Source organism: Mesoplodon mirus (assembly GCF_964341445.2).
Source record: "Mesoplodon mirus genome assembly, chromosome: 3".
NCBI lineage: Eukaryota > Metazoa > Chordata > Mammalia > Artiodactyla > Ziphiidae > Mesoplodon > Mesoplodon mirus.
This window is the reverse complement of record NC_138978.1, coordinates 179094802-179118920: the sequence shown is the minus strand read 5'-3', so window position 1 is coordinate 179118920 and position 24119 is coordinate 179094802. Positions and strand designations below refer to the sequence as shown.

General features: G+C 48.8%; 1 protein-coding gene across 3 annotated transcripts; it reads right to left on the bottom strand.

The window, feature by feature from the left end:
* Positions 1 to 246: 246 nt before the first annotated feature.
* On the bottom strand, positions 247 to 24119 carry TLR5 (toll like receptor 5). Of its 3 annotated transcripts, XM_082615480.1 has the most exons (6): positions 24082 to 24119; positions 23586 to 23733; positions 22234 to 22531; positions 19368 to 19637; positions 14292 to 14453; positions 247 to 3062 (listed from the first exon to the last, which is right to left on the bottom strand). In XM_082615480.1, exon 6 carries the CDS (start codon positions 3056 to 3058, stop codon positions 482 to 484), a length of 2577 nt encoding a protein of 858 aa, XP_082471606.1. In that variant the 5' UTR covers positions 3059 to 3062; positions 14292 to 14453; positions 19368 to 19637; positions 22234 to 22531; positions 23586 to 23733; positions 24082 to 24119; the 3' UTR covers positions 247 to 481. The 3 variants fall into 3 exon arrangements, 2 of the variants coding, with proteins under 2 accessions (XP_082471606.1, XP_082471607.1); XM_082615481.1 differs by lacking the exons at positions 19368 to 19637; positions 22234 to 22531; XR_014293525.1 differs by lacking the exons at positions 247 to 3062; positions 14292 to 14453; positions 19368 to 19637 and having other exon boundaries at positions 21974 to 22531.

Genomic DNA, 24119 nt, shown 5'->3' with positions numbered 1-24119 from the left:
CCTGCACTGAGCAGTGGCATTGTTCCCATGGACATAGTAGGAAGCACACCTCTTTCTCTTTGTTTTCTACTTAATGTTGTTCTGCCAGGCACAGAGCCCTCAGAATCACAGAGCAGCCCCTTCTGGAACTGAACACTGGAGAAAGGGTGTCGGCCATCTGTAACTTCTCCCAAGGTGCCCTTCCCACGACTAGGATATATCCCGTAGTCAATGCAACAGGAGAGAACAGTGTTACCGGGTCTGAAAGGAAATCAGTGGAGAGTGGGAACCGTTGCGGGCAGTTGCAATTTTCTAGGTCTATTACTTTGCATTTGGAGATCAGTGAAACAAAACATCGTGTTGCTATGAAAATCAAGAGATTTACGTGGTTTTCATCGTAGGAAAACAACAACTTCATAAAGGACCCCAAATGGTAACTTAGTGGAAATAAAAAGGGAAGAGTTGCTTGTGGCTTGAGATAAGTGGAAAAGTGCTCCTTTGACTAGGAAATGGTGGTTACACTTTGCAACTGAATGTCATTGTCTTTCTTCCTTTCCTTTTCTTTCTTTAGAATGAGCTGAGAGAGTTTGTTGAGAAACCAGCCAACATCCTGGAGATCCTCAGGCCACCTCAAGTACTGCTGTTTCTGGACGAATCCTCTGATGGAGCGATGTTTCATCAGCTGGTACTGGGACAGGGACCCCACCACCACCATGATGAGGGCGCCACTGAGGTCAGCTAAGCACCTGCTCTGGGCGTAACTGAAGGCTTCGAGGCACCACCCATCTCTAAGGAAGTGTCTGCTCACGAGACAGACAACCTTTCTGCTGCTCCACAGGGCATCCTGGATGTTGACGATGTGGTTTTCCCCAGGCAAAAAGTCTCTCTCTTCAAAGCACAGGTTAAATCTGTTTCGGTTGCTGTACTGGGCATCCAGGTGTTTGAGCAAAGCATTCTGCACCCATTCAAAGTCTTTGCCACTGAAGCACACATAGGCATCGTATTTGTACGTCTCTGATTCTCTTCCCTTGATGGGGTCCTTGAACACCAGTCTCTGGGCTTTCTTATAACAGATGAAACAAAACCCCCGGAACTTCGTAATGATGAGGATGGCCACGAGGAACAGAGTCAAAGTGACAGTGAAGAAGATGAAAAGGGAAAACTTTAGGGACTTTAAAACTTCCTCTTCATCACAATTTTCCGTGGAAAGAGAGTAGAGGGAAGCCCCAGCCATGGAGCTCGGGTACATGCAGTATATGTCTGCCGGAGAGCCAATTATTGTGACGTTGGTTTGATTGAGCCAACGGATAAAAGTGCTAAGTTCACACTCACAGATGAACTTGTTATGAGTTATGTCCATGGCACTCAGCGATGCAAGTAAATCAGGATCAGGAGAGAGAAGCTGGTTTCTGGATATATCCAGGACCTCTAAATTAGCAGGTAAGTCGCCAGGAAAAAGAGCAGTCAGCCTGTTGTCCTTGAGGCTGAGTCCCCTCAGTGCAGTCAGATGACGAAATACTCCTGGTGGAAGGAAATTCAGGTAGTTTTTATTCAAATACAGGACTCGGAGATGGGAAAGCCCCTTAAAAACATTCCAGCAGAACCCGGCTCCCCAGGCAAGCTGCAACATATTTTCTTCAAGGAAAAGCTCTTCTAAGCTGAGGTTCTCTGAAGGGGCATGGTCTTGGTTACAAAAGGAAAAGCGATTTTGATTTAAAATGAGAATCTGGAGATGAGGTACCTGGAGAAGGAAATACAGATTATCCAGATTTTCCAGCCTATTCTCTGATAAGGTGATGAAGTTAGCTGTAAGTGCGATGTTTGGCAAAGTAGCCAGTTTATTGCCACTCAAGAAGAGATTAGGTATGCTTGGAAGAAAAGAAATAGTTTTAAGCGCATTATCCCGGAGATCCAAGGTGTTTAATTTTTCCAGGAATCTGAATGTTTGGTCCTGAATGATCCCGATGTGATTCTTTTGCAGATCAATATAGGCTACCTTAGGTAGTCCATAGAAATTAGAATTATACAATTCCCCCAGAAGGTTATGTGATATATTGAGAACTTGGAGGTTGTCAAGTCCATAAAATGCTTTGTCTGCAATATTGTTTATCTTGTTGTAGGCTAGGTTCAGAACCTTCAATGCCTTGAGCGTCTCAAAGAGTTGGAAGCTCAGGGAGAAGATAAACCCATGTGAAAGGTCCAGCTGTATCACTGAGCTTCTGGCCAGGCCGGCAAAGGTGTGCTGGTCAGGGTCTCTCATGTTAGTGAAGCCAAACCCAGAACCCATCACATGATGGGTAAGAACCAAAGAGAAAATCTGGCTTCCATTGATGGCATTGCTGAAGTTTCTTGTGATGTCCACTGCCCAGCCATTGCTAGAAACATCTAGGGTTTCCAGGACCATGTTTCTGAAGGGGTTCAGACACTTCCCCCAGTCCACTGAGACCCTGCTGTACAGGTTATTAGCAGCAAGGCTTAGAAAGGAGAGTGTTTTTCCTTGGAGGGGTTTGAGCTCGTGCTCACAAACAGCGGTTATTTGGTTGAGGGAAAGATCAATGGACTTCAAGGAATTCAATTCCCGGAATGAAGGGTGAAGGTAAAGACTCTGGATCTGATTTTTGGAGAGGTCCAAGTGCGTCAAAGACCCCAAATTTCTGAAATACCCATCTTTTAATACAGCACTGGAGAGACCACAGTAAAACAGTCGAAGTTCGGAGAGATGGGGCAGTTCCTGAAAAGCATCTGGGTGCAAGAAGTCTATCTGACTTTTGCCCAGGTCCAAGATTCTGAGATTGGGCAGGTTTTGGAAGGCTTCTTTGTCAATGGTCAAGGGGGTAAACTGAGTCCCAAGCTCCAGCAGCTGCAGCTGCTCCAGGAAGGGGAAGGATGCGGTTGTGACTGTCCTGATGTAGTTGAAGCTCAGCAGGAGGCTCTTGGTGGTGTTGGGGACCTGGGGGACTTGGGTGAGGTTGCAGAAACGATATAAGGCTCTCCACCCATCGAAGACGCAGGAAGAAATCCCAAGCGCAGGACTGGCCATGAGCACCATGCTTAAGAGAAGGTCAAGGTGGTCTCCCATGATCCTATGGAGAAGAAGGGAGAGTGAAAACACAGGAATCTAAACTCAAGGCATTGCACACGGGTGCTTAGGGCTTGGGGGATTCCTCTGTGATGTGGCTGTTTCTTAGACCCTTTGTTTCTCTGGATCCAAGGCTGTAGCTGTTGGCAGATACTGTCTGGTGTAGACAGAGCTTTTCTTACTCTCTTATCATTTATGTGGCATTTTTCTACATAGCAAGCACGGTTCTAAGTACTTTAGAAATATTTCATTTAACCTTTATGATAACTGCATTCATTCCTAAGTCTGTGCCTTCATTCATTCAAGATTTGCTGATGGAAGTTGGAGAAAACAGCAGGAAGAGATACATTTTAACTTCACCTCAGCCAGGGACCCCATTCCTAGCCCAAGGCAGGCCCAGCTGAAGAGTGGAAAATAAATCCACTGATTTTCTTCCCCCTCTAACCTGTCAAGGACACTAGGTCATCTCCATCCATCCATCCTTACTCCCTACACAGTGCATCTCATAATGTAAAAACTGGGTACGTCGTTTTCCACAAAGAGATTTCAGGAGTTTAACAAATATGTATTAAGCACCTCCTGCATGCCTGGCACTTGTGTGACCCCATGAGTGTACAACTAAACAAAAAACAGTCCTCCTGCCTAAGGCCAATAGGTGAATTCACTGTCTGAGGTGAGCATTTGCTTCACACACACAACAGCAAATGGCACTGAATGCGTGTATCTGGTTATGTTCCCAGTGCTGTGCTGGGAGCTGTGAGGGGTATAGAGAAAGTGCACGAGGGCCCACCCCTCAGAGAGCTTCGCCTCTACCCATCTGCACGGCACCTCCCCCTTGGTGCCTGCGAAGTATTCAACTTGCTCTACGTGTAGTATCTGAAGGCCTCTGTTGCAAGGTAAGGAAAGACCTACATGGCTCAGAGGGCAGGAGAATGAGGGGGAAAGAAAAGACAGAAATAGGAAGAGGGCCCTGGTTTATAAAACCATCACTGGCACAGTTTCAATATCGGGGTAGACAGCATGAAGCAGTCATGGTACTAGAGGGGGCACCGGCCCTGGACCACTTGCCAGCTCTGAAGACGTTTCGCTGTGTTGGGGTAATTTGTGGTGGGGTTTCCATAGCACCTTTGAGGCTGCGACACACAATTTACAGCAAATCAGAAGTAGACATTGACTTCTGAGTTGACCCAAAATATCAAAAGCAGTCATTTACACATTAAGAGTAGGGCAGTGTGGTATACTGATGTATACTGTCAGGTGAGATACAACTATTGCCATTTCATATTTGAAATTAAACAATTTCCTGTTGGTAGAAATTAAATATAACCTACTATTAAAAACAAACCAACAACCAGGCATTTTATAATCATTAGAAAAAACTCACTGAGAATGTTTAACACGGCTCTTAATTTCTCCACCATTTCCACCCAGAGGCTCAGGGTAACAACAGCAGGGTCACCTCTGTTCTCTGAAACGTCACCCACACTTCAGCAAGTCCTGTCAGTTTCACCTTCCAAGTCTACTCGGTTCAAGCCGCCATCTCTTGATGGGGCTAGACTTGAGACTTCTTACTGGTCTCTCTTATATCTGGGCTGACTCTCCATTTTCCAAACAGCAGCCAGGGTGTTCTTTTAGAAACATAACCCAGGTGATACCACGCCTCTCTGCACAGAGCCCTCCCTTCTCCTCCCACTACTCTGGGAATAAAATCCTGCAAAGACTTCCTTCATCCGGCTCTTGCCTGTCTCTTCAGCATCCCCCTCCTGAATAGCTTATTCAATTAATATCTGCTGAGCATCTATGTATCTGGCACTGTTTTAGGAAGAGGAGATACAGTGGTAAACACAATAGACCAAGCCTGCCCTTTTGCTCTCCAAAAATGCACATTTGCATCATAAACCAAAACTTTCACCCGATTTCAGAAGGTTCACTAACCTCCTGAAGGCTACCCCTTTCAACCTCATGATGAGAACCCTTAGTCTACATATAACAACCACCACGTTTTATGTTCTAGAACGGCGCTTGGAAAACTTTTTCTGTAAAGGGCCAGATGGTAAATATTTTAGGCTTTGCAGTCCAAATACTGTAGTTTGCCAACCTCTATTCTAGAAGGAAAGAGAATAGAGACTTTGATTTCATAAATGAGGATTTTAAGTGACTGCAAGATAAATGTGTTCTGATATTGAACTGATATTTGCAGGAAAGAACTAGCTTGGCCCCCAAGCTGCTGACAGTTTTGCAGCTGTTGTTTTATCCAAACATCAGAATGAATTCTCATCTTATGTAATCTGACAGGAAAATCCCTGCAGAGACATGGAAGTGAGAACACCAGCTCAGAATAACAGAGTTAAGATGTCTAGTTTCAATTCTGTCTTTTTACAGACCATTCAGGGCTGGCCTCCAAATGCCTACACTGTACTGGGCGGCTTGACCTTGAATTTGTAGAAATAACAGGTGAGAAAGAAAGCCCCAAACAATACATATTCAAGATACTGAATTTTCAAGTCCATAATAGGGAAGCTAAAATTAAACCGTAAGGTAGATAAGGCCAGCTGAACAAACAGATTTTAAAGAAAATTATTTGGGCTTATGTCGTATTACAAAGATTTCGTGCAGACCTATTTTCTTATGAAATACAGCAAGGTGTGAAACAGCTACATCTTCATCTCTGAAGCAGACTTCTGTGGGTCAGGTGCCAGGACAGGTGAGCAGAGGGGCCAGGTGAGCTGAGCTGACAGGAGCCTGGAGGGGTTATTCATGTAGACAGAAGCTGGGAGGAGGGACCACCTACGCAGGGGTGTCCTGGAATGAGAGCCAGGAGCCAAAGCGCGTTGAAATCAATATGAATGAGCACTGATACAGGGCAAATCTAATTCAAAGATGAGAACCAGGCGATGAAGTTGTTTCAGAGCTGACCAGACCTCAGAAAGATAAGTGACCAAGAGTGAAGTGTAGGCGGTGAGATAGACCAGGTGGGCAGCAGCTGTGGACTTTGGGAACCCAAGAGAGAAGATCAAATGACCTAAAACCCCACACCCTGAATGGGTTGAAGCCAGAGGGAGCAAGAGGGTTGAGAGTGTGTGGAGTAAGGCCCCGAAGAAGAAGCCTGTGTTAGCCGGGGCCACTTGCTTCTTTCTCCCAAAATGCAGGTCGCGGACAGCAGCTTCTGACCCTGCAGAGGAGGGCGCCATCTAGTGGTGGCTGGAGTGAGTTCTCTGAGGCCGCAGGTAGAGGAACCCGACAGCGCGCGCTCCTGAACCATTATTGAAAAGATGGTGAGTGGCGACAGGTACTTACACTGTTAGTTCTGCCATCAGGAGACATAGGCATTCCTTCCTAAAAATCACTCAGCTACGCAGAATCACACAATAAAACCACAGGGCTTCTGGGAAAAAAGAGGACGGCGTATAGCACTCAAAACCTTCATCAGCGGCCCCAGAAAACCTCATAAAAATGGTAGCACCATCTTATCCGTGTTAGGCGGATACAATAAATATTCCTTTACCTTGTGAAAGACCTGAGGGTTGCTGCCTGGGGAGCTACTGTGAGGTGCTGGATGGAGGGGGTTATTTGGTATCAGGGGAAGCTGTACAACAGTTGGGGATGGGTGTTGGCTCAAATCACAGGCCGAGCAAGGAGGTCACTGGCAGATTTTTGAGGTCTTTTCCTTCCTCGTATGTAGGTCGGTTCAGCTGGGTACAGTTTTCTTCATTTAAACTTAAGATATGGCACATAAGCAAATGCAAATTTCATGTTCACTAATATGTTAATGTCATTCCCTAATATATCAATAACTTCCCCAATATATCAATATTGTTCCTGAGTATGTCAATCGTGTTGGATCAGATTCATTATTTCGGAACAAGGGTTAGAGCAGAACTGACTGAACTCTCATTCAAGGCTAAGAGTTCCAATCAAGAGTAGAAAAAAAGGAGGTTCTATATATGAGTCTACCCCCTGTGCTTGTGTGATAGAGTTTGGAGAACCCATGGGACTGGCTTGGGAATCATCCCTGGGGACCAGTGTGGACTCAGGTCCCAAAGGGCTCAGAGACTCGAGTGGATAGTGTCACCTCCAGCAGCTTCAGCTGGTTCCTGTTTCAACAAGAGACTGAACAGGAGGAGGAAGTTCTCAGTCCTGGCGACATATTAACCACTGGGGAGCCTCGAGTCCGCTGAAGCCCAGGCTTCCAATAGACCAGTTAAATGAGACTCTTAGGGGCAGGCCTCAGGGGTCTGTACTCTTAACAAGTATGCGAATTTTGTACACACCCACATTTTAGAATCACTGGTATAAACCAATGGTTCTCGAACTTGGCCATACATTGGAATCACTGGAGGACTTTAAAAACAATACAGGTACCTGGGTCCCATCTGAGAGGTGATGTTGGTCTGGGGTGTGGCTAAGGCATCCCGAGTTGTTAAATCTCTCCAGGTGATTCCGATTTCTGAAGGTCGGCTCACACGGCTGCAATTCTGATTGTACCTTGGAACCACACAGGGTGCTTTAAAACTGCTGACTCCACAAATCAGACATAGAACTACCACAGGACCCTGCAATTCCACTTCTGGGTATATATATACCCCAAAGAGTTGAAAGCAGGAACTCAAACAGATATTTGCACACCACGTTCATCGCGGCATTCACAATAGCCAACAGGTAAAAACGATCCCAATGCCCACTGACAGATGACGAACGAGATAAAATGTGGTACACATACAATGGAATACTATAAAGTCTTAAAAAGGAAGGAAATCCTGGCACATGCTTCATCATACATGAACCTTAAAGACGTTATGCTAAGTGAAATAAGCCAGTCACAAAAACACATATACTGTGTGATTCCACTGAGATGAGGTCCTTAGAGTAGCCAAATTCGGAGAGACAGAAAGTGGAATAGAGGTTGCCAGGGGCTGGAGGAGGGAGGATGGGGAGCTACGGTTCTGTAGGTTCAGAATTTCTGTTTGGGTTGATGAGAAATTTCTGGAGATGGCTGACCGTGAGGGTAACACAGCAGACTGGACACTTAAAATGGTTAAAATGGTGAATTTTATGCCCTGTATATTTTACCACAATCAGAAAATAAAATTAAAGAGAAAAAACTAACACCACTGCTACCTGAGCCTAACTCCTGGAAATTCAGTTCGGTAGGTCAGGTGGAGCCGGGGAAGTGCATTTTATGGCCCAGGTACTTTGAAGCGAGTGGTCCTCAGGCCATGCTTTGAGAGACGCCGGTCTATAGGATTCCCTCCAACTCAGAAGCCCTGTGATTCTCTTAGAGGAAGAGGGCTGGTAAGAAATTCAGAGGGGGCTTCCCTGGTGGTGCAGTGGTTGAGAGTCCGCCTGCCGATGCAGGGGACGTGGGTTCGTGCCCCAGTCCGGGAAGATACCACGTGCCGTGGAGCGGCTGGGCCCGTGAGCCATGGCCGCTGAGCCTGCGCGTCCGGAGCCTGTGCTCCGCAACGGGAGAGGCCACAACAGTGAGAGGCCCGCGTACTGCAAAAAAAAAAAGAAAAGAAATTCAGAGGGCTGTGGAGAACTGGGTTTTGATTATTGAGGCTAACTTGTGTCCAGGGCTCTGAGGGGTAACAGGAAGAGCACAATCAATGCGGGTCTCAATACTCCTGCCAAGCACTGTTAATTAAGATAATGAGACCAGAGGGAGAAGGGTCGGCAGCCTCTCCTTTGAGTAGAATTCATTTAGCTTTAACCCCAGCCGTCAGCAGAGTGGGTTCCCTTTCTTGAGTTAGTTGCCTGCTCAGCAGAGCCGCGGGCCTCACCTTGGGTGAGTTACGGGCCGTGGTGTCTCCCTGGGCAACACCGTTAGCCTGCAAATCCCGCTGGCTGGGGCCAGGGCTTCTCCTGGGCTAAGTTAAATGCTTGATCCTTAACAAATAATACTCATAATGGGCTCTTCGAGAGGATCTGGGATTCTGAGCTTGGCCGCAAGGCTGGAGAGACAATGTCTCTCCTGGCAGGTCATGGCTCACATCTGGCAGGCGGTCGGAGTGCTGGGCATGGAGGACCGCTGTCTGGGCAAAACAGTTCATTCATTTCCAAATGGGTGATGGGGAGGGTTTCTCCAAGGTTCACATAGTAATAAAAATCCTGGACTGACACCTTATTTTTGATAAAGGAGGCAAGAATACACAATGGAGAAAAGACAGCCTCTTCAATAAGTGGTGCTGGGAAAACTGGACAGCTACATGTAAAAGAATGAAATTAGAACATTCCCTGACACCATACACAAAAATAAACTCAAATGGATTAAAGACCTAACTGTAAGGTCAGATACTATCAAACTCTTAGAGGAAAACATAGGCACATACATCACAGCAAGATCCTTTTTGACCCACCTCTTAGAGAAATGGAAATAAAAACAAAAATAAAAATGGGACCTAATCAAACTTAAAAGCTTTTACACAGCAAAGGAAACCATAAACAAGACCAAAAGACAACCCTCAGAATGGGAGAAAATATTTGCAAATGAAGCAACTGAAAAAGGATTAATCTCCAAAATTTACAAGCAGCTCATGCAGCTCAATAACAAAAAAACAAGCAACCCAATCCAAAAATGGGCAGAAGACCTAAATAGACATTTCTCCAAAGAAGATATACAGATTGCCAACAAACACAGGAAAGGAGGCTCAACATCGCTAATCATTAGAGAAATGCAAATCAAAACTACAATGAGGTATCACCTCACACTGGTCAGAATGGCCATCATCAAAAAATCTACAAACAATAAATGCTGGAGAGGGTGTGGAGAAAAGGGAACCCTCTTGCAACCCTCAGTTAGTGGGAATGTAAATTGATACAGCCACTATGGAGAACAGTATGGAGGTTCCTTAAAATCTAAAAATAGAACTACCATACGACCCAGCAATCCCACTACTGGGCATATACCCTGAGAAAACCATAATTCAAAAAGAGTCATGTACCCCAATGTTCACTGCAGCTCTATTTACAATAGCCAGGACATGGAAGCAACCTAAGTGTCCATCGACAGAGAATGGATAAAGATGTGGCACACATATACAATGGAATATTACTCAGCCATAAAAAGAAATGAAATTGAGTTATTTGTAGTGAGGTGGGTGGACCTAGAGACTGTCATACAAAGGGAAGTAAGTCAAAAAGAGAAAAATAAATACTGTATGCTAACACATATATATGGAATCTAAATTAAAAAAAAAGGTTCTGAAGAACCTAGGGGCAGGACAGGAATAAAGACGCAGATGTAGAGAATGGACTTGAGGACATGGGGAGGGGGAAGGGTAAGCTGGGATGAAGTGAGAGAGTGGCATGGACATATATTCACTACCAAATGTAAAACAGATAGCTAGTGGGAAGCAGCTGCATAGCACAGGGAGATAAGCTCGGTGCTTTGTGTCCACCTAGAGGGGTGGGATAGGGAGGGTGGGAGGGAGGGAGACGCAAGAGGGAAGAGATATGGGGACATATGTATATGTATAGCTGATTCACTTTGTTATAATGCAGAAACTAACACACCATTGTAAAGCAATTATACTCCAATAAAGATGGTAAAAAAAAAATCCTGGACTGAGTCCACATGTGAATGCGTTCAAGGTCAGCCTCAGAAAAAGGCTCAAGGCCAGTGGACACGGTGACCCTCCCAGGGCAAACGTGTTCTCCAGATGCAGAATACAGCATCCCATAGGGACAAGCCAGCAAACGAGCACTCTGAAGGCTGCAATGTCACCGGGGCCATGGTCCTTCCAGCCCAGCGTTCTACCTCTGACAACAGTTCCAATAAAACCCATGGGTGACTGCAGTGCCTTGAACCTCAGAGTTTGCTCCCCAGATACAAGTCCAGCTTCCTCCCCAAACCACCATGACTTTGAGGCTCTTCTGGGTGTCCTCTTTTTCATTCAACACCACCTCTTTTCGTGGTGACCAGCTGCTGTACTGAGAATTTGTGCTTGTCCTACAGTAACTCTTCCCAGGCCGAGCCTCCCACTTTGTGCTGGTCACTGCTGGACGCTGGGGTGTCCCTGCCTGCAAGGGTCTCAAGGTTTCTAGAAAGATTCTAGAGCAGGGATGCCCCACGTGATGTCCCCAGACAAGGAGCATCAGCACCACTTGGGGCCCCACCCCAGTCCTCCTGAATCAGAAGCTCTGGGGCTGGGGCCTGGCAGGCTGTTTTATCAAGCGCTCTGGGTGATTCTGATGCACACTCACATCTGAGAACCACTGGGCTCAATTCTGGAGGGAGGAAAGAAATATATCCTAATAACTACAATACCACAGGGTGGGCATCTTCGCCTACAAGCTCGTCCCCACAGAGCTCTGAGCTTCCTCCCATCCCTCATCCTCCCAGTCTTTGGGGGGTATCATTGTTTCCCCATTTATACACATGAGAAAACTAAGGCCCAGAGCAGTTAAGTAACTTACTTAAGACCACACAGCTCTGTCTACCCTCTAAGCCTAGTGTCTCTGGTGTGGCTGCACAAGTGGGTCAGTACAGGGGTACTGCTGTAGCCCACCTCTTGGTCAGCATCTGCTGATCTTGTGGTCACTTCCCCTGGGTCACAAAGGGTATGAGCCCTGGCTCCCAGGGGAAGGTGAGCCTCTCAGCCCCTCGCCCCTTTCAGCTCCGCGTGAAGGCCCACCTTACCCCGAGATGGTCCCTTTGGAATGCTGAGCTCTCTCCCACTCTCTCAGCATGACCTTCCTCCTTCCGGGTCTCTTGGGCCTTTCCTTGCACTACACTGACTCTCTTACAGCCTCGTAACTCCCCTTGAACCTTCCGTGACCTTTAAATGCATCCGCCTCTTTACACCTCCCATGGTCTAGACTCCACAGACCTTCTCTTCAAACCCTCTTTCAACACCTCCCACTCGGATGCCTCCTTGCTCTGCTATCCCATCTGTCTATACCAGCCACCTGCCCTCTGCGTGCCTACACCTGGTGGCTACAGCTCTGTCAGGAAAACCCGCCTTGGTGCCCACACTAATGTGCAGAATCCAATCGTGCTGACACCCTCTCTCCTACCCCTAAGGAGTGATTCCAGACCTTCACCGGCTTTCCCTCACCCATCCCGCCTGGCCTTGGCCCTCTCAGAAGATGTTGACCTTGCTTCCTACTTCTAGGAGAGAAGGAAGGTCTGGCTCTTTACGTGGCACATGCCGCAGCCATCCAGTGACTCTCTGTGTCCACCAGCAAGGCCCCCAGGAGGGCTTATGGCCCGTCCTGGGGGCAGTGCCCTGCAGAACCACTGGGAGGTGACTCCGGGGTGTGGTGGGACTGAGGCAGCTCAGGCTGGTCTGGCCAGAGAGGGCAGCTTCTTCGTGCACACCTGGGTGCAAAAGGTGCTCCATGGCCAGACGTGGCAGTCCGTTCATGCAAAAAAAAAAAAAAAGAGAGAGAGCGTGCTCCCCACCCACCCTTCTCCTCAGACCCATCACACGCCCGAGGGGAGACAGTCCTCAGCAGCTTCCATGAGCATCGCAGATTCACACAGCAGGGCAAAGCCTGACGACTGACAATGGTTCTCCAAAGAGGAAGCAGACAATTAGCGCACTGGGTCTCCGTGCACTGGTGTGACCTCAGGAGAACGGTTTACTGATTTGCTGGTGCCTGGGGGTCTCGTTAGGGTTTGTTTGCATCTCTCCGTGTGCATGATGTTTCGATACAAAGCTTGTCTAGCAAGTCTAGCCCCGCGAGAAATTTCCCTTTCATGTGTCGGGGTGGAAGGGGATATAACAAGAAACTCAGTCAAATGCCTTGCTGAGTTCCCAGGGCTGCTGGAAGCTGGTAACCCTGTCAGGATGGAAATGAGCTGAGTCTGATACGACTTGCTGTTCCAGAACCTATGCTGACCTGCCGGGGTTCCCGCCCCCTTTCCTCAGAGCTGCAGACCCTGGGCCAGATCTCTTCTAGGAATTTGTCCACAACTGCTGTCAAGCTCCCTGGTTTGTAGTTATTTTGTAAATACCTGTTCAATGAATGAAATTGCCACATACTGCCTCTGGGTCCTCCTCCCTTTTCACGGCCCGCAGGGCCAGCTGCCAGGGTGCTGAGGGCACATCTGTGCTCTGGATCCCTCGGATGGGCTGCTCTTGAGGTGGGGGACAGCCTGGAGCTCTTCAGAGCAGCCGCAGCTCGCCGGCTCTCTCCCCTCCTACCTCAGGGTAGTCATCTGTGCTTATGATCCCATCAGCTTCTGAGAGGGAGCTTGCCCTTTCCTTCTTCTTCCTCATCTGGACATACCTTGAACTATCCTCTTGGGCATCTGTAGCATTTCCTCCAAATTCAGAGCACTTGGGGCTATAGCCTTTCTGATCAAACACTGCACCATATTCATCTTTGGTGGTGGACCCTTATTTCCATCTTCAGTACATATGAAACTCTAACAAGGTGGGTGAAGTCAAACCAGCTTCCTTAATCCCCCACTGGAAGAAGCCTCATGTACATCAATGCAGATGGTGGCTAATTCTGTGAAGCTCATCTCAGGACACCACCACGAGCATCGAATCCCCTCACTTCCAATTGTTTGTGCTGCTCAGCCCCACAGCCCCTGCCTCCTGTCTGGGCTGCTGCAGTGCCCACCCCTCCAGCTGATCACCCACAGCCAGCCTGACCCCGACACCTGCATCTCTCGCTCAGCTAAATGAGGGGCTTGTAGAGCATGGCTCTGACTAGAAACCTTCACTAGCTCCCCCTACCCACAGTGGCCCAACTCTTCAGGGCATAAAACTCCACTGTGGACTATAATCTATTCCTGGAATGGCTGATTAGAAAGGTCCCTTAGCGCCTGAACCCTCCCATTGGACTGAGGGAAAACTCCATCCAATCTACCTTCTGGCTTATCTAGTCTTGCCTGGGCTCCAGGGATAACTCACCTTCTCCCAGAGTGAAACTGGATCCCAATTTCTCTGCCTATGCTGCTCCTGGGCTTGGAATGCTTATTCCCATCTCATCTGCTTGCCCAACTCCAACTCACCCCTCACAGGCTACCCCAGAAGCCAACTCTTTCGTAAAACGGTTCTCATATTCCTACAGGCATTTTACCTCCCTCCCTTGTTCTGTGTACATTTTCACAATGGCATTTTCATCACATCTTGTGTCCTCCAGATTGTCCATCTCCTGAGGGCAAGGACCCAGTTTTGCTCATGTGGTACCCCTGAGGCACACAGCACAACTGAAGTGCCCAGTGGTATGTTCCCCATTAACATTTTGAAGGGGAGTGATTTTCATCAGGAGTACTTACCTCCAGTCCTAACAGAAGGGGCTTCTAGTATGTTCTTATTCTAGAGGCACGGGGTCCCTGATCGTTTAAAGGCTTCAGTTTCTGAGACAACGGGGACCTCCTCGCAGCAATGACAGTCGTCAGGGTTTTTCCAGTGAATCGAGAGAAAGGGCTTTTGTTTTCCTAAGGGAGAACAGGAAAGCTAATTAGGAGGGAGAAACAGAAAATAGTACGTAAATGTTTTTCTATGCCACACAGTGATTTTCTCTGTAGGGGTATTTAAAACTTTAGGTGTGTCTCTGATTAAGTGGAATTTTAATTGAAAAAGATCAAGACCCTTTTGTGAATCGAGGCATATGGAACATCAGAGCTGAAGAGACCTGGAGAAATCTCATGCCCAGCCTCTGGGCCAATTAGTCATGGGGGCTTTCTTCCTTGTCCCTCCAGGGAGAGAACTCCATACTTTCATAATCCACTCCATCTTTATTGTCACAGAGGTGGTGAGGAAGCACCTCCCTTGGAACCAGATGTCCCTTTCATGACATTTCTGTGGTCATTTAGTTACTGGGGACCCACACACAGGATGAGGACAACCCACCGTCTCCTCCACAGGGAGCAGAGAGTTTGTGGGTTTCTAGGGAAAAAGCTAGGTTTGCCATCAGAGTTTGACATTTCTAAGCAGTATGATTAAGTAAACTATGGTTGAGCTAGGAGACACTGGATAATTATCAGGTCTCAGATTTAGGATGAGATGGGCCCTGAAAGTTAAGAATGACATATAGTGCTTTTCACCATTTTATTGAACTGTGGCTCAGAGGGTAAGTATGTGCCTGTCACATATCCATCACGTTGTGGGGCTAGGAGTTGAATCCAGCCGTGAACTTAGTTGTCATTTTGATCTTCAAAAGAAAAAAAAATCAAAATTGTGGACACTGCAGAATAGACACAGAGCCTCCAAGGATGATTTGCATATGAGTCACCCAGACATCTTGCTGAAATGCAGATTCTGATTCAGCGGGTCTGGGGAAAGACCAGAGAATCTGCATTTCTAACAAGCCTCCAGGTAATACTGATGCCCATATATTCGCCCCCAATTCTTCTTAGTCCTGAAGACTGAAGCATTGGATGGTGCTCGAGGAGGGTTATTTGAGGCTTCTGAGGCAGGGGAGCTGGGCAGGTCACATCGTTTTACTTGGAGCTAAGGAAAAAGGAGAGCTTGGGTACCACTTCTCAGGCTCCAGGACAGGCGCCTCTCCTGGAGACCAGCAGGGGGCGCACAAAGGGCAGAGACCAAGGCAAGAGCCCTCCGAGGGCCTCCGGAAAGTCTGGGCTGAGGGGTGTGGAAGCCACCAGGGGCTCTGAACTGAGCCCCGCTGAGAAGTTCCTATTGCTTGCTTACGTTTAGAGAGCACGCAAGTGCTCCTGGCAGGCTGGCACAGGGAGAGGAGATTACGACCGAATTTCAAAACAGGACTGTGATGTCTTTTCCTCCTTGGCATGCACCTTAGAAGGAATTACCCACCCCCTCCCCCAACCCCTTTGAGGCTGTGCATCTGTTGGGCAGTGTACCCAATTTTGATTTTTAGGAAAGGTCAAAATGACAACGAAGTTTGTAGCTGGATTCAAACCCTAGCCCCACAATTTAATAGATGAGTGACCTTGAGGAAGTGCTTAACCTCTCTGAGCGCCAGCTTAATCACCTATACGATCGCAACAATAATAGTTTCTACTTCGCTGGGGAAGCATCCACAGAGGCTTTTGAGGACCCTCCAGTTTCCGAATGAAGAGCCCAGTTATTGATGTGTAATCCTCTAATATTTCTTGCTTGCTTAAGTAGGCAGACATCATTTATCCAACTGCACCTCACCAGAAATGTATTCCTTTTGGAAACCACTGAAGGGGAACAGTGAGAGAAGGAAACGGAATTATTTCTCAATGCGCTGGGGAGATTTGGTGTTTCTTTTTTCTGCACTCTTGGGAAATTATGTAAACGTTTCCCCTATTGGTTGAGAGTCCGCCTGCTGATGCGGGGGACGCGGGTTCGTGCCCCGGTCTGGGAAGATCCCACATGCCGCGGAGCGGCTGGGCCCGTGAGCCATGGCCGCTGAGCCTGCGCATCCAGAGCCTGTGCTCCGCAACGGGAGAGGCCACAGCAGTGAGAGTCCCTCGTACCGCAAAAAAAAAAAAAGTTTCCCCTATTGTCTTTAATATCTTCAGGTGGCAGTCCCCCCAAACCAAAACAAAAACAGCACCATCAAACAGAGGCATGACAGTCTGAAGGCAGGATGCTAAATACCCAAATGGTTTAGGTACAAAAATGGCTTCTCTTCTGTCTGCTCATTATAAACTCTTTAGCACACAGTTTTAAAGCATCTGATAGAAAGAAATAATTCCATCCGAGTAGTTATTAAAAACTAACAACTAGCGTGACGCATCTAAAGATCCTTGGGAAAAGATAGCTCACCAAGGAACTGAACATCTCTGTCTTCAGCTTCAGGCAGAACCAATAGCCTCGATTAGCCTCGATTAGGAAATTAACATCTGAGACTCTGACAGCCCCCCCGAATGCAACTCAGCTAAACCCCGCGTGTTCAGGGGTAAAGTAAATTGCCAGGAAAGATGGGCACCTGCGAGGTCAGAGGCCTGAGCAGACGGAGAGCTGGGAAGTCTGATATTGCATCCCCTGAAAGTAATGACACAAACCATCCGCGAAGAGCGGCAAAAATCATTTGGATTGTGATGTAAATTGGGAGCAGCTGGGGGGAGGCATGGGCAAGAGAAACTTTATTAAACTATGATCCGTTAGACACGGAGAATGGAAATGTGAAGAGAACTGTCCTGGGAAGGATCTGCAGTCTGTGCTGGGTTAACAAGAGCATCGAGAGAAACCTCCCTAGGTTGGTAAAGTCAAGTCCGCTCTTCGGATGAGGGAGACACCCCCTGGTGAGAGGTGAGGGGAGGGAGAGGGAGGGAGTCAGGCCAGGAGGAGGGGGTCCTGCATCTCCAGGCCTGCCCAGTGCAGAGGAGGTAAGATTATTTCACTGGCGGTGCCCCAGGGACTGTAAGCAGGGCAGGCAGGGCTGGGAAACACACCCCTGCTGGAAACACACATTCCTGCTACGTGCCCAGTGTCCAGGGCCCCCAGGGAGGTGTGTGGAATGTGGAATTTGCCCTGGGCAGGCTGCCCGGGATGGCTGTGCTCCATTCTGAATGGGGGAGGGGTCAGCAAGAAACTTGGCTCCTTGGCGCCATGGGTGGTCCCTTCCAAGATGCATGAGATATGGCAAAAGCTCTGGGCTGGGAGAGGGGAAACCTGGGTTCTAGCCCTCCTTTGGCCATCACCTGGGCATCCTTGACAAGTTTAACTTCCCTTGTCCTGTTTCTGTACATGTATGATGGCAAGTTTGAACTGGAAGCATTTTCACAGCCTATAAACCCTAAAGCTATCTAATGAGACTTGCTGAGTATCATGACAGCAATCACAGACCAGGACACAATCACAACCCGCCCCCCACTTGCAGCAAACTTGCAAATCTGTTATAGATATTCTTGAAAATATCTATGGAAAATAATGGTATTGATGTACCAATAAAATGGTTAAATAAAATGGATCCACATATATCCTAGCCTCAAAGAGCAACTTTTTCCTGCCTAGGAATTTACTCTCAGAGGGAACTGCTTCTTTGGCTAGATAATCTTTTGAGAGTAGAAAACTTTTCCCCCTTTGTAGTTCCACCTGCCCACCTCCACCCTCTAGAAGTCTCCTGATGTCATTGCCCCAGGCCAGGTATGTAACAGGACTGATTCCAGTTTGCAGGATCTTCTGGCTTTCATTTCCCAAACAGGGACTTACGTCCAGGACACAGAGGCTCTTCCAGGGGGTCCTGAGAGAAGTGAAGTTGGTGGGGCAAAACAGTGAGGTTTGGAAGAAACAGGAAAGGAAGAGAGGTCTGGGGGTCCCAGGGGGACAGGACTTTGGCAAGTCCCCAGAGTTTGGCCGTGTGGTCCAGAAGCAGCAGAGACTGCCAGGGAGGCAGGGTCAGGAGCGTGCTCACCCTCAGCCTTGCCCTGAGGTCTCACTGCATAAGATCCAGAAATTATGACACCACCCTGGGGTAGTTTCTATCCTTGTCAGCCTGGTGAGACAAAGGGTGCAAATGGATATTAAGTTGCTCTCTAGAAAATAAAAGGAGAGGCAGTATTTCTTACACACCTCAGCATCTTATTGATTCATACTTGCAATCCTTTTGTGTGTTGAGAAAGAAAGTAAAGTTAGCCTTGGGGCCTTCCTAGAACCAGTTAAGTCTCGGACCATGATGAGGCGGAACCTCAGAACACAGAAACTCAGGGCTGAAAGTGGTTTTCAATTTTGCCTTCATTATGGCCAAGTTCAAATGCTGGCTCAGTTGTCCTGTCTACAAAATGGAGTGGTTATGAGGTTTAAATGAGATGATACATGTAGCTCGTATTTCTGGGTCCCTTGCAGTGTCTTGCATGTGGTAGATTATTTGTTGACTATTAAATTATTTATTGACTAGTAAATCATTTATTGATTATTAAAGCTAGTCTAACCTCAATGAATAGACAGATAGATAGATGGATTAGTAACTGGTTTGGTGACCTTGGATAAGTCATGCTGTCAGCAGCGCAAGGACTAAGAATCCTGCAGTAGTGTCGGGACCATGAACATTCATCTAGAGTAAAGCGTGAGCTGCTCATCTTGAATTAGTATGGTGGTTTAAGTGCATGGACCCTGAAGCCAGACACATCCAGTTGGAACCCTGGCTCTCCATTCACTGCTGTGTCATTGGGTGGGCTCCCTGGGCCTCATTCTTTTTTTTTTTTTTTTTTTTCCGGTACGCGGGCCTCTCACTGTTGTGGCCTCTCCCGTTGCGGAGCACAGGCTCCGGACGCGCAGGCTCAGTGGCCATGGCTCACGGGCCCAGCCGCTCCGCAGCATGTGGGATCTTCCCAGACCAGGGCATGAACCCGTGTCCCCTACATCGGCAGGCGGACTCTCAACCACTGCGCCACCAGGGAAGCCCCCCTGGGTCTCATTTTTGTCATTGGAAAAATGAGAATAATAACAATACCCACCTCACAGGGACTCAGAACAGTGTCTGGCTCAGCGTAAATGCTGTTTTTGCATTTGCTGTTATTGCTGATGTCATGAATTTGTGCACAGTCAAGGAGAAAACATCTGGACCCCACCGTTATGAAGCAAAGTCAAGTTTGGGGCACTTGAGACAAGTTTACCGCATGCCAGGGAGGTGAGGACCAACTGTTTCCAGGTTGCAATATCCTCTTGTTGGGTTTGGCAAAACCATGACTTTGGAGATGACCCCAGATGAGAGTTCTCTGGGACAACTGTGGGGAAGGGAGGAGAGGAAGGTTAAATGAAATACAATCAATGTGAAGAGGGGAAGTTATCCATTTTCCTTAGCATAAAGAGGCTCCTTCCCTCCTGCCTTCAACTGTGGTTATATCTCTTTTTTTTTTTTTTTTTTTTGCGGTACGCGGGCCTCTCACTGTTGTGGCCTCTCCCGTTGTGGAGCACAGGCTCCGGACGCACAGGCTCAGTGGCCATGGCTCACGGGCCCAGCCGCTCCGCGGCATGTGGGATCTTCCCGGACCGGGGCACGAACCCGTGTCCCCTGCATCGGCAGGCGGACTCTCAACCACTGCGCCACCAGGGAAGCCCGGTGGTTATATCTCTTAACAAAACATACAAAACTATCTTCTCTTGACATGACCACTCCTCCCTCCCTGCTGAGAGAAAATCTATCCTTTTGTGGTCAGATTCCTCAGACGTGAGGTCTGAAGACTCACCCAATGATCCTACTGCCCATAACCTAGCCTCTTCTGACCCCACGAGACCTGGCTTTCCTGTGGGAGCACCCCTCTCAAAGATGGCCTCCTTCTCATCTATTCTTGCCTGAATCTCTCTGTCTTTCTTTTTGGCACACACAGTTTTGGCCACCCATGTCTTCTTGAACTATCTCCTTCCTTGGCTTCCTTGATTTTCTTCTCTCTTTCTATCATTCTCTTTTCCACCAGTTCCTCTCTCCCGCCCCCTGCCCCTAGAATGTAGGTTTTCCCCTAGACCTTGTTCTCGGCTTAGCTTCTTCTGGCAATGATCCTATTTGCTTTCACATGCTGGGCAATCCTCACGACACTCCCACCATCTCCCCCTTAAGCCTGACCTGAACTGTATTCAAAGTGCTGATTAAAGGACATCCCCACTTGGGTGCCCTGCAAAATCTTCAGATGCAATAATGCCCCAAAGTGACTTAACACTATTTTGGTCTTTGAAAATCCTCCAGAAAACAGAAACATGTTTGCACAGCACTGCTCAGAAGGATGTGAGTGGACCTCTCCCTGGGCCAGGGACCCAACTCTCATGTGAATCAATTTCCTCCTGCCTCACAGGTTATGAGCCAAGCTTCTCCTTTACTCTATATTACTCATCACCAAATCTTACTTGTTTTCCTTTCAGATGTCCCTAGTGTTGTCCTTCCTTTTACATTTTCATCACCCAGGTTCAGACTTCCATCCAATGTATGTTTATGGGGCACCCTCTCCCAGGAAGGCTGTAAGCTGATAGGGCTCCATCAAGGATAAACCCAGTCCCAGAGATCAGGGAGCTAAGTCAGGACTGGGGCGGGGTGGGGTGCAGCCACACGAGGGAGTGATGCTGTGAGAGGGTGTGCTGGCAGGGCAGCGGAGCATGAAGGAGGACGTGCACACCCAGCCTGAGGGACCTCTAATCCCAGGGGATATAGACGCTGAGCACTGAGTCCTGTGGATGGGGAAAGGTAAGCTTGGGACAGCGGTGGGCATTCCCGGCAGAGGCTGTCAAACAACACCGTCAAGGGAGAGGGGGGACCCAGGCATGGGAGTCCACTGTGGGTTCAAGGTGGGAGCTGGCGGGAGGTGAGGCTGGAGAAGATACCCTGGGGCTGGATCAAGAAGGACCTCGAAGTCTGTTCTGAGGCCGAGGGGGCTGCTAAGTGTTTTGAGTACTGCCACCCCATTAAACGCGAATTTCTCCACCGAACTTATCCAATCTTTAAATTCCCAATAATAGCGCTTAACCCACAAGTAGCTGAGGTGCTTCCCAGTGCCCAAATCTGGCTGAACTTCAATCAAGAATCATTTACCAAAGGCTGCCTGCTATGTGCCGGACACCAACGCTGGCTCAGAGGACCGCGAGATGAGTGAGACACAGTCCTGCCTCTGTAGGTGGGGCAAAGACCCCTCAACCCAACTAGGCAGCACAGGGTGTATGCGCTTCAGTAGAGGTGCAGGCAAGGAGCATCGGAGGGCAAAGGAGGAATGCCCCCAACTCTGCCTGAAGACAGGGGGAGGGGCCAGCCAGGGAAGTTTTCCTTGGAGAAGGTGCTATTTGAGGTGCTTCCTAAAAAACAGAGGATTCCCGGGACTTCCCTGGTGGCCCAGTGGTTAAGACTCCGCGCTTCTAACGCAGAGGACACGGGTTTGATCCCTGGTCGGGGAGCTAAGATCTCATATGCCACATGGCCAAAAAACCCCAAAAGACAAGAACAAAAAAAACCAAACCCAGAGGATTCCCCAACAGAGAGAATTCTGGGCACAGAAGAGCAAGTGTAGGGAGAGAGAGGCACGCAGAAGAGGCCTAATCAGAGCGCCCTGGGCAGTCAGTGTGGTGTGGGCAAGGGGTGGACTGACAGTGGCAGGAGGCGGGGCTGGGAAGGAAGGCAGGGAATTTGGACTGCATGGGGGAGGGGCAGCGAGTGCCTTTGCTTAGTCTGAGCTTCATATTATCCTTGGGCTTTCCGCCCTCTGCCTTGCCTGGTGTCTGACTGTTGTTTCTACAACAAATGCAGCTGAAGACCAAGTAGCTCCCGAAGCCCTCGCTGCCTTTTCCAGCCCACACGGGCTGTCTTCTTTGAACCAGCAGAGGACGCCACCTAATTTCACTTACTTGCTCTCTAATTGTTAACGCAGGTGCTGGTTTTCTCTCCTCCCCTGAGCCTGGAAGCTTCTGAGGGGCAGGAACAATGCCTCAAACCTGAGTTGGTCCCATACAGCTGAGCACACTGTGGGTCGTGGCCCCCAAATGGGGGAGGGCGCTGCAAAACCAGTGCTGGGAATTCATGAAGCTTGAGACCTGACTGAAGATTGGAATCTGCTTTCTGCATTCTTCTCCACGAAACAAAAAGGGAAGCAAACGCATGTGGATTCAGTAACTGTACATTCCAGTGTTTTCTTACTCTCCGAGTCTATGAGCATGAATAAACAGGCATATTTTGATTTCAACACTCAGCAACGCCAAACTTCCGGATGCAGAGAAATCAACAAAGGAAGCTCTGGGACACAACTTCCTCAGAAGTCTTGCCTCCCCAGAAAGAAACCCAAAAAGCTGGCAGGGACGGCTCTGCATTCAGACAACAGAATCTAAAGGCTTCTTGCTCTGCTCAGAGCTATAATACCCAAGGGGATGATCCTGAGATGTCATTTAGGATGGAAGTACCGGTCGGATTGATATGCATGGTGTGGGCATAAGGATTGTTAAAATACGCTGGGCAGTTAGCTTTGGCCTGGGTCCCTCCTCTGGGAACCCCCTGGAATGTCTCCACAATCCGGCAACTCAGGGATCAGCACTGAGCACCACAGACCTTCTCCCAGGGCCCCGTCCCAGGGTTTCCTTTCAGACTGGCTGTGCCCGGCACAACCGGAAGTTGCTGGCCACTGTCTTCTGTCCACAATAACAAGGGTGAAGTGAGTCAGAGGGTCCAGGAGATCTTGGACAGATTTGTCAATGCTCAGCCTGGCTGAGTAAATGCAGGGAAAAGTGATCGAACAACAGACATGTGGCAAAGGCCTGGCTGCTCCCCAGGGCAGTTCTCCAGCATCAGCGTGTAATCACTATCGCCCTCTTCCAGGCACTGAGCAAGAAGACACATCCCAGATGCACCTGACAGCCAAACAGGGCATGGTATTGACTGGGTCACTGCTCAACAAGTGTCTATCTCAAGGACACTGGGGTTAGTTGCTTGTTTGTGGGTCCCGGTGCTGGATAGGTGTTCCAAACACGAAGTGACTACATAGCTAACCCACTGCAAGGGAAAGCCTCCGCCACCAATTCCCACCCAACACGGCCTCAGCAGACTTCCTGGGATAGCACCCCTCACCCCCAAGACAATCAACTAACCCCCCCTTCCTTACCCGTTAAAAAATGTCCTTCCAACTGTGGTTTTCCAGGAGCATTGCCCCTATGCTCTTATTTTCATAGGCAGATTTTTTTTTTAAAACATAAAAGTCAACAATATTTACCTTGGAGTCTCTACCTGGTGTTACGGGGGCGGAGAGGCGGGGGTTCAAGGCCTTTTGTTGAGCTGCTCAGTAACTTTCTGGGATTTCCATGGCTCTGCTGAGGGTGGCTGTCTCCCTCTTCCAGGGAAGATAGTGAAGCCACCTGCCCCTTCCCAGGGTGGGAACGAAAGTGAAGATGAGAAAGTCTGAGAGCGCTGTTCCACGGTGGAGCTGCAAGTGACTTCTTCACAGCCAAGGTTTCCCGAGTCCCGCCGGCAAGGTATCTACGTGCTCCCCCTCTGCCCCCGCCCCCCGGGGCCCCGAGGAGCGAAGAGCGCGGTCCTGGGAATGGGTCCAGGGAATGGGCGCCCGGGGCGCAGGAGGAGAGCTGGAAACAGCCCAGGACGCCCCTGGAGGGGAACAGGCCCCCGATGGCCACCAGTGGCCCGGTCCCCGCCCCCCTGGGGACTCTGGGTCCCCACCCTGTCCCTCCTCTCCTGCGCGGCAGGGCGCTCACCTCCGGGGAAGTCTCCCGGCGCCGCGCGCCACGTCCCG

What these genes read in the sequence shown, in the direction of transcription:
- TLR5 (XM_082615480.1), bottom strand. Translation starts at nt 3,058, where the DNA reads ATGGGAGACCACCTTGACCTTCTCTTAAGCATGGTGCTCATGGCCAGT.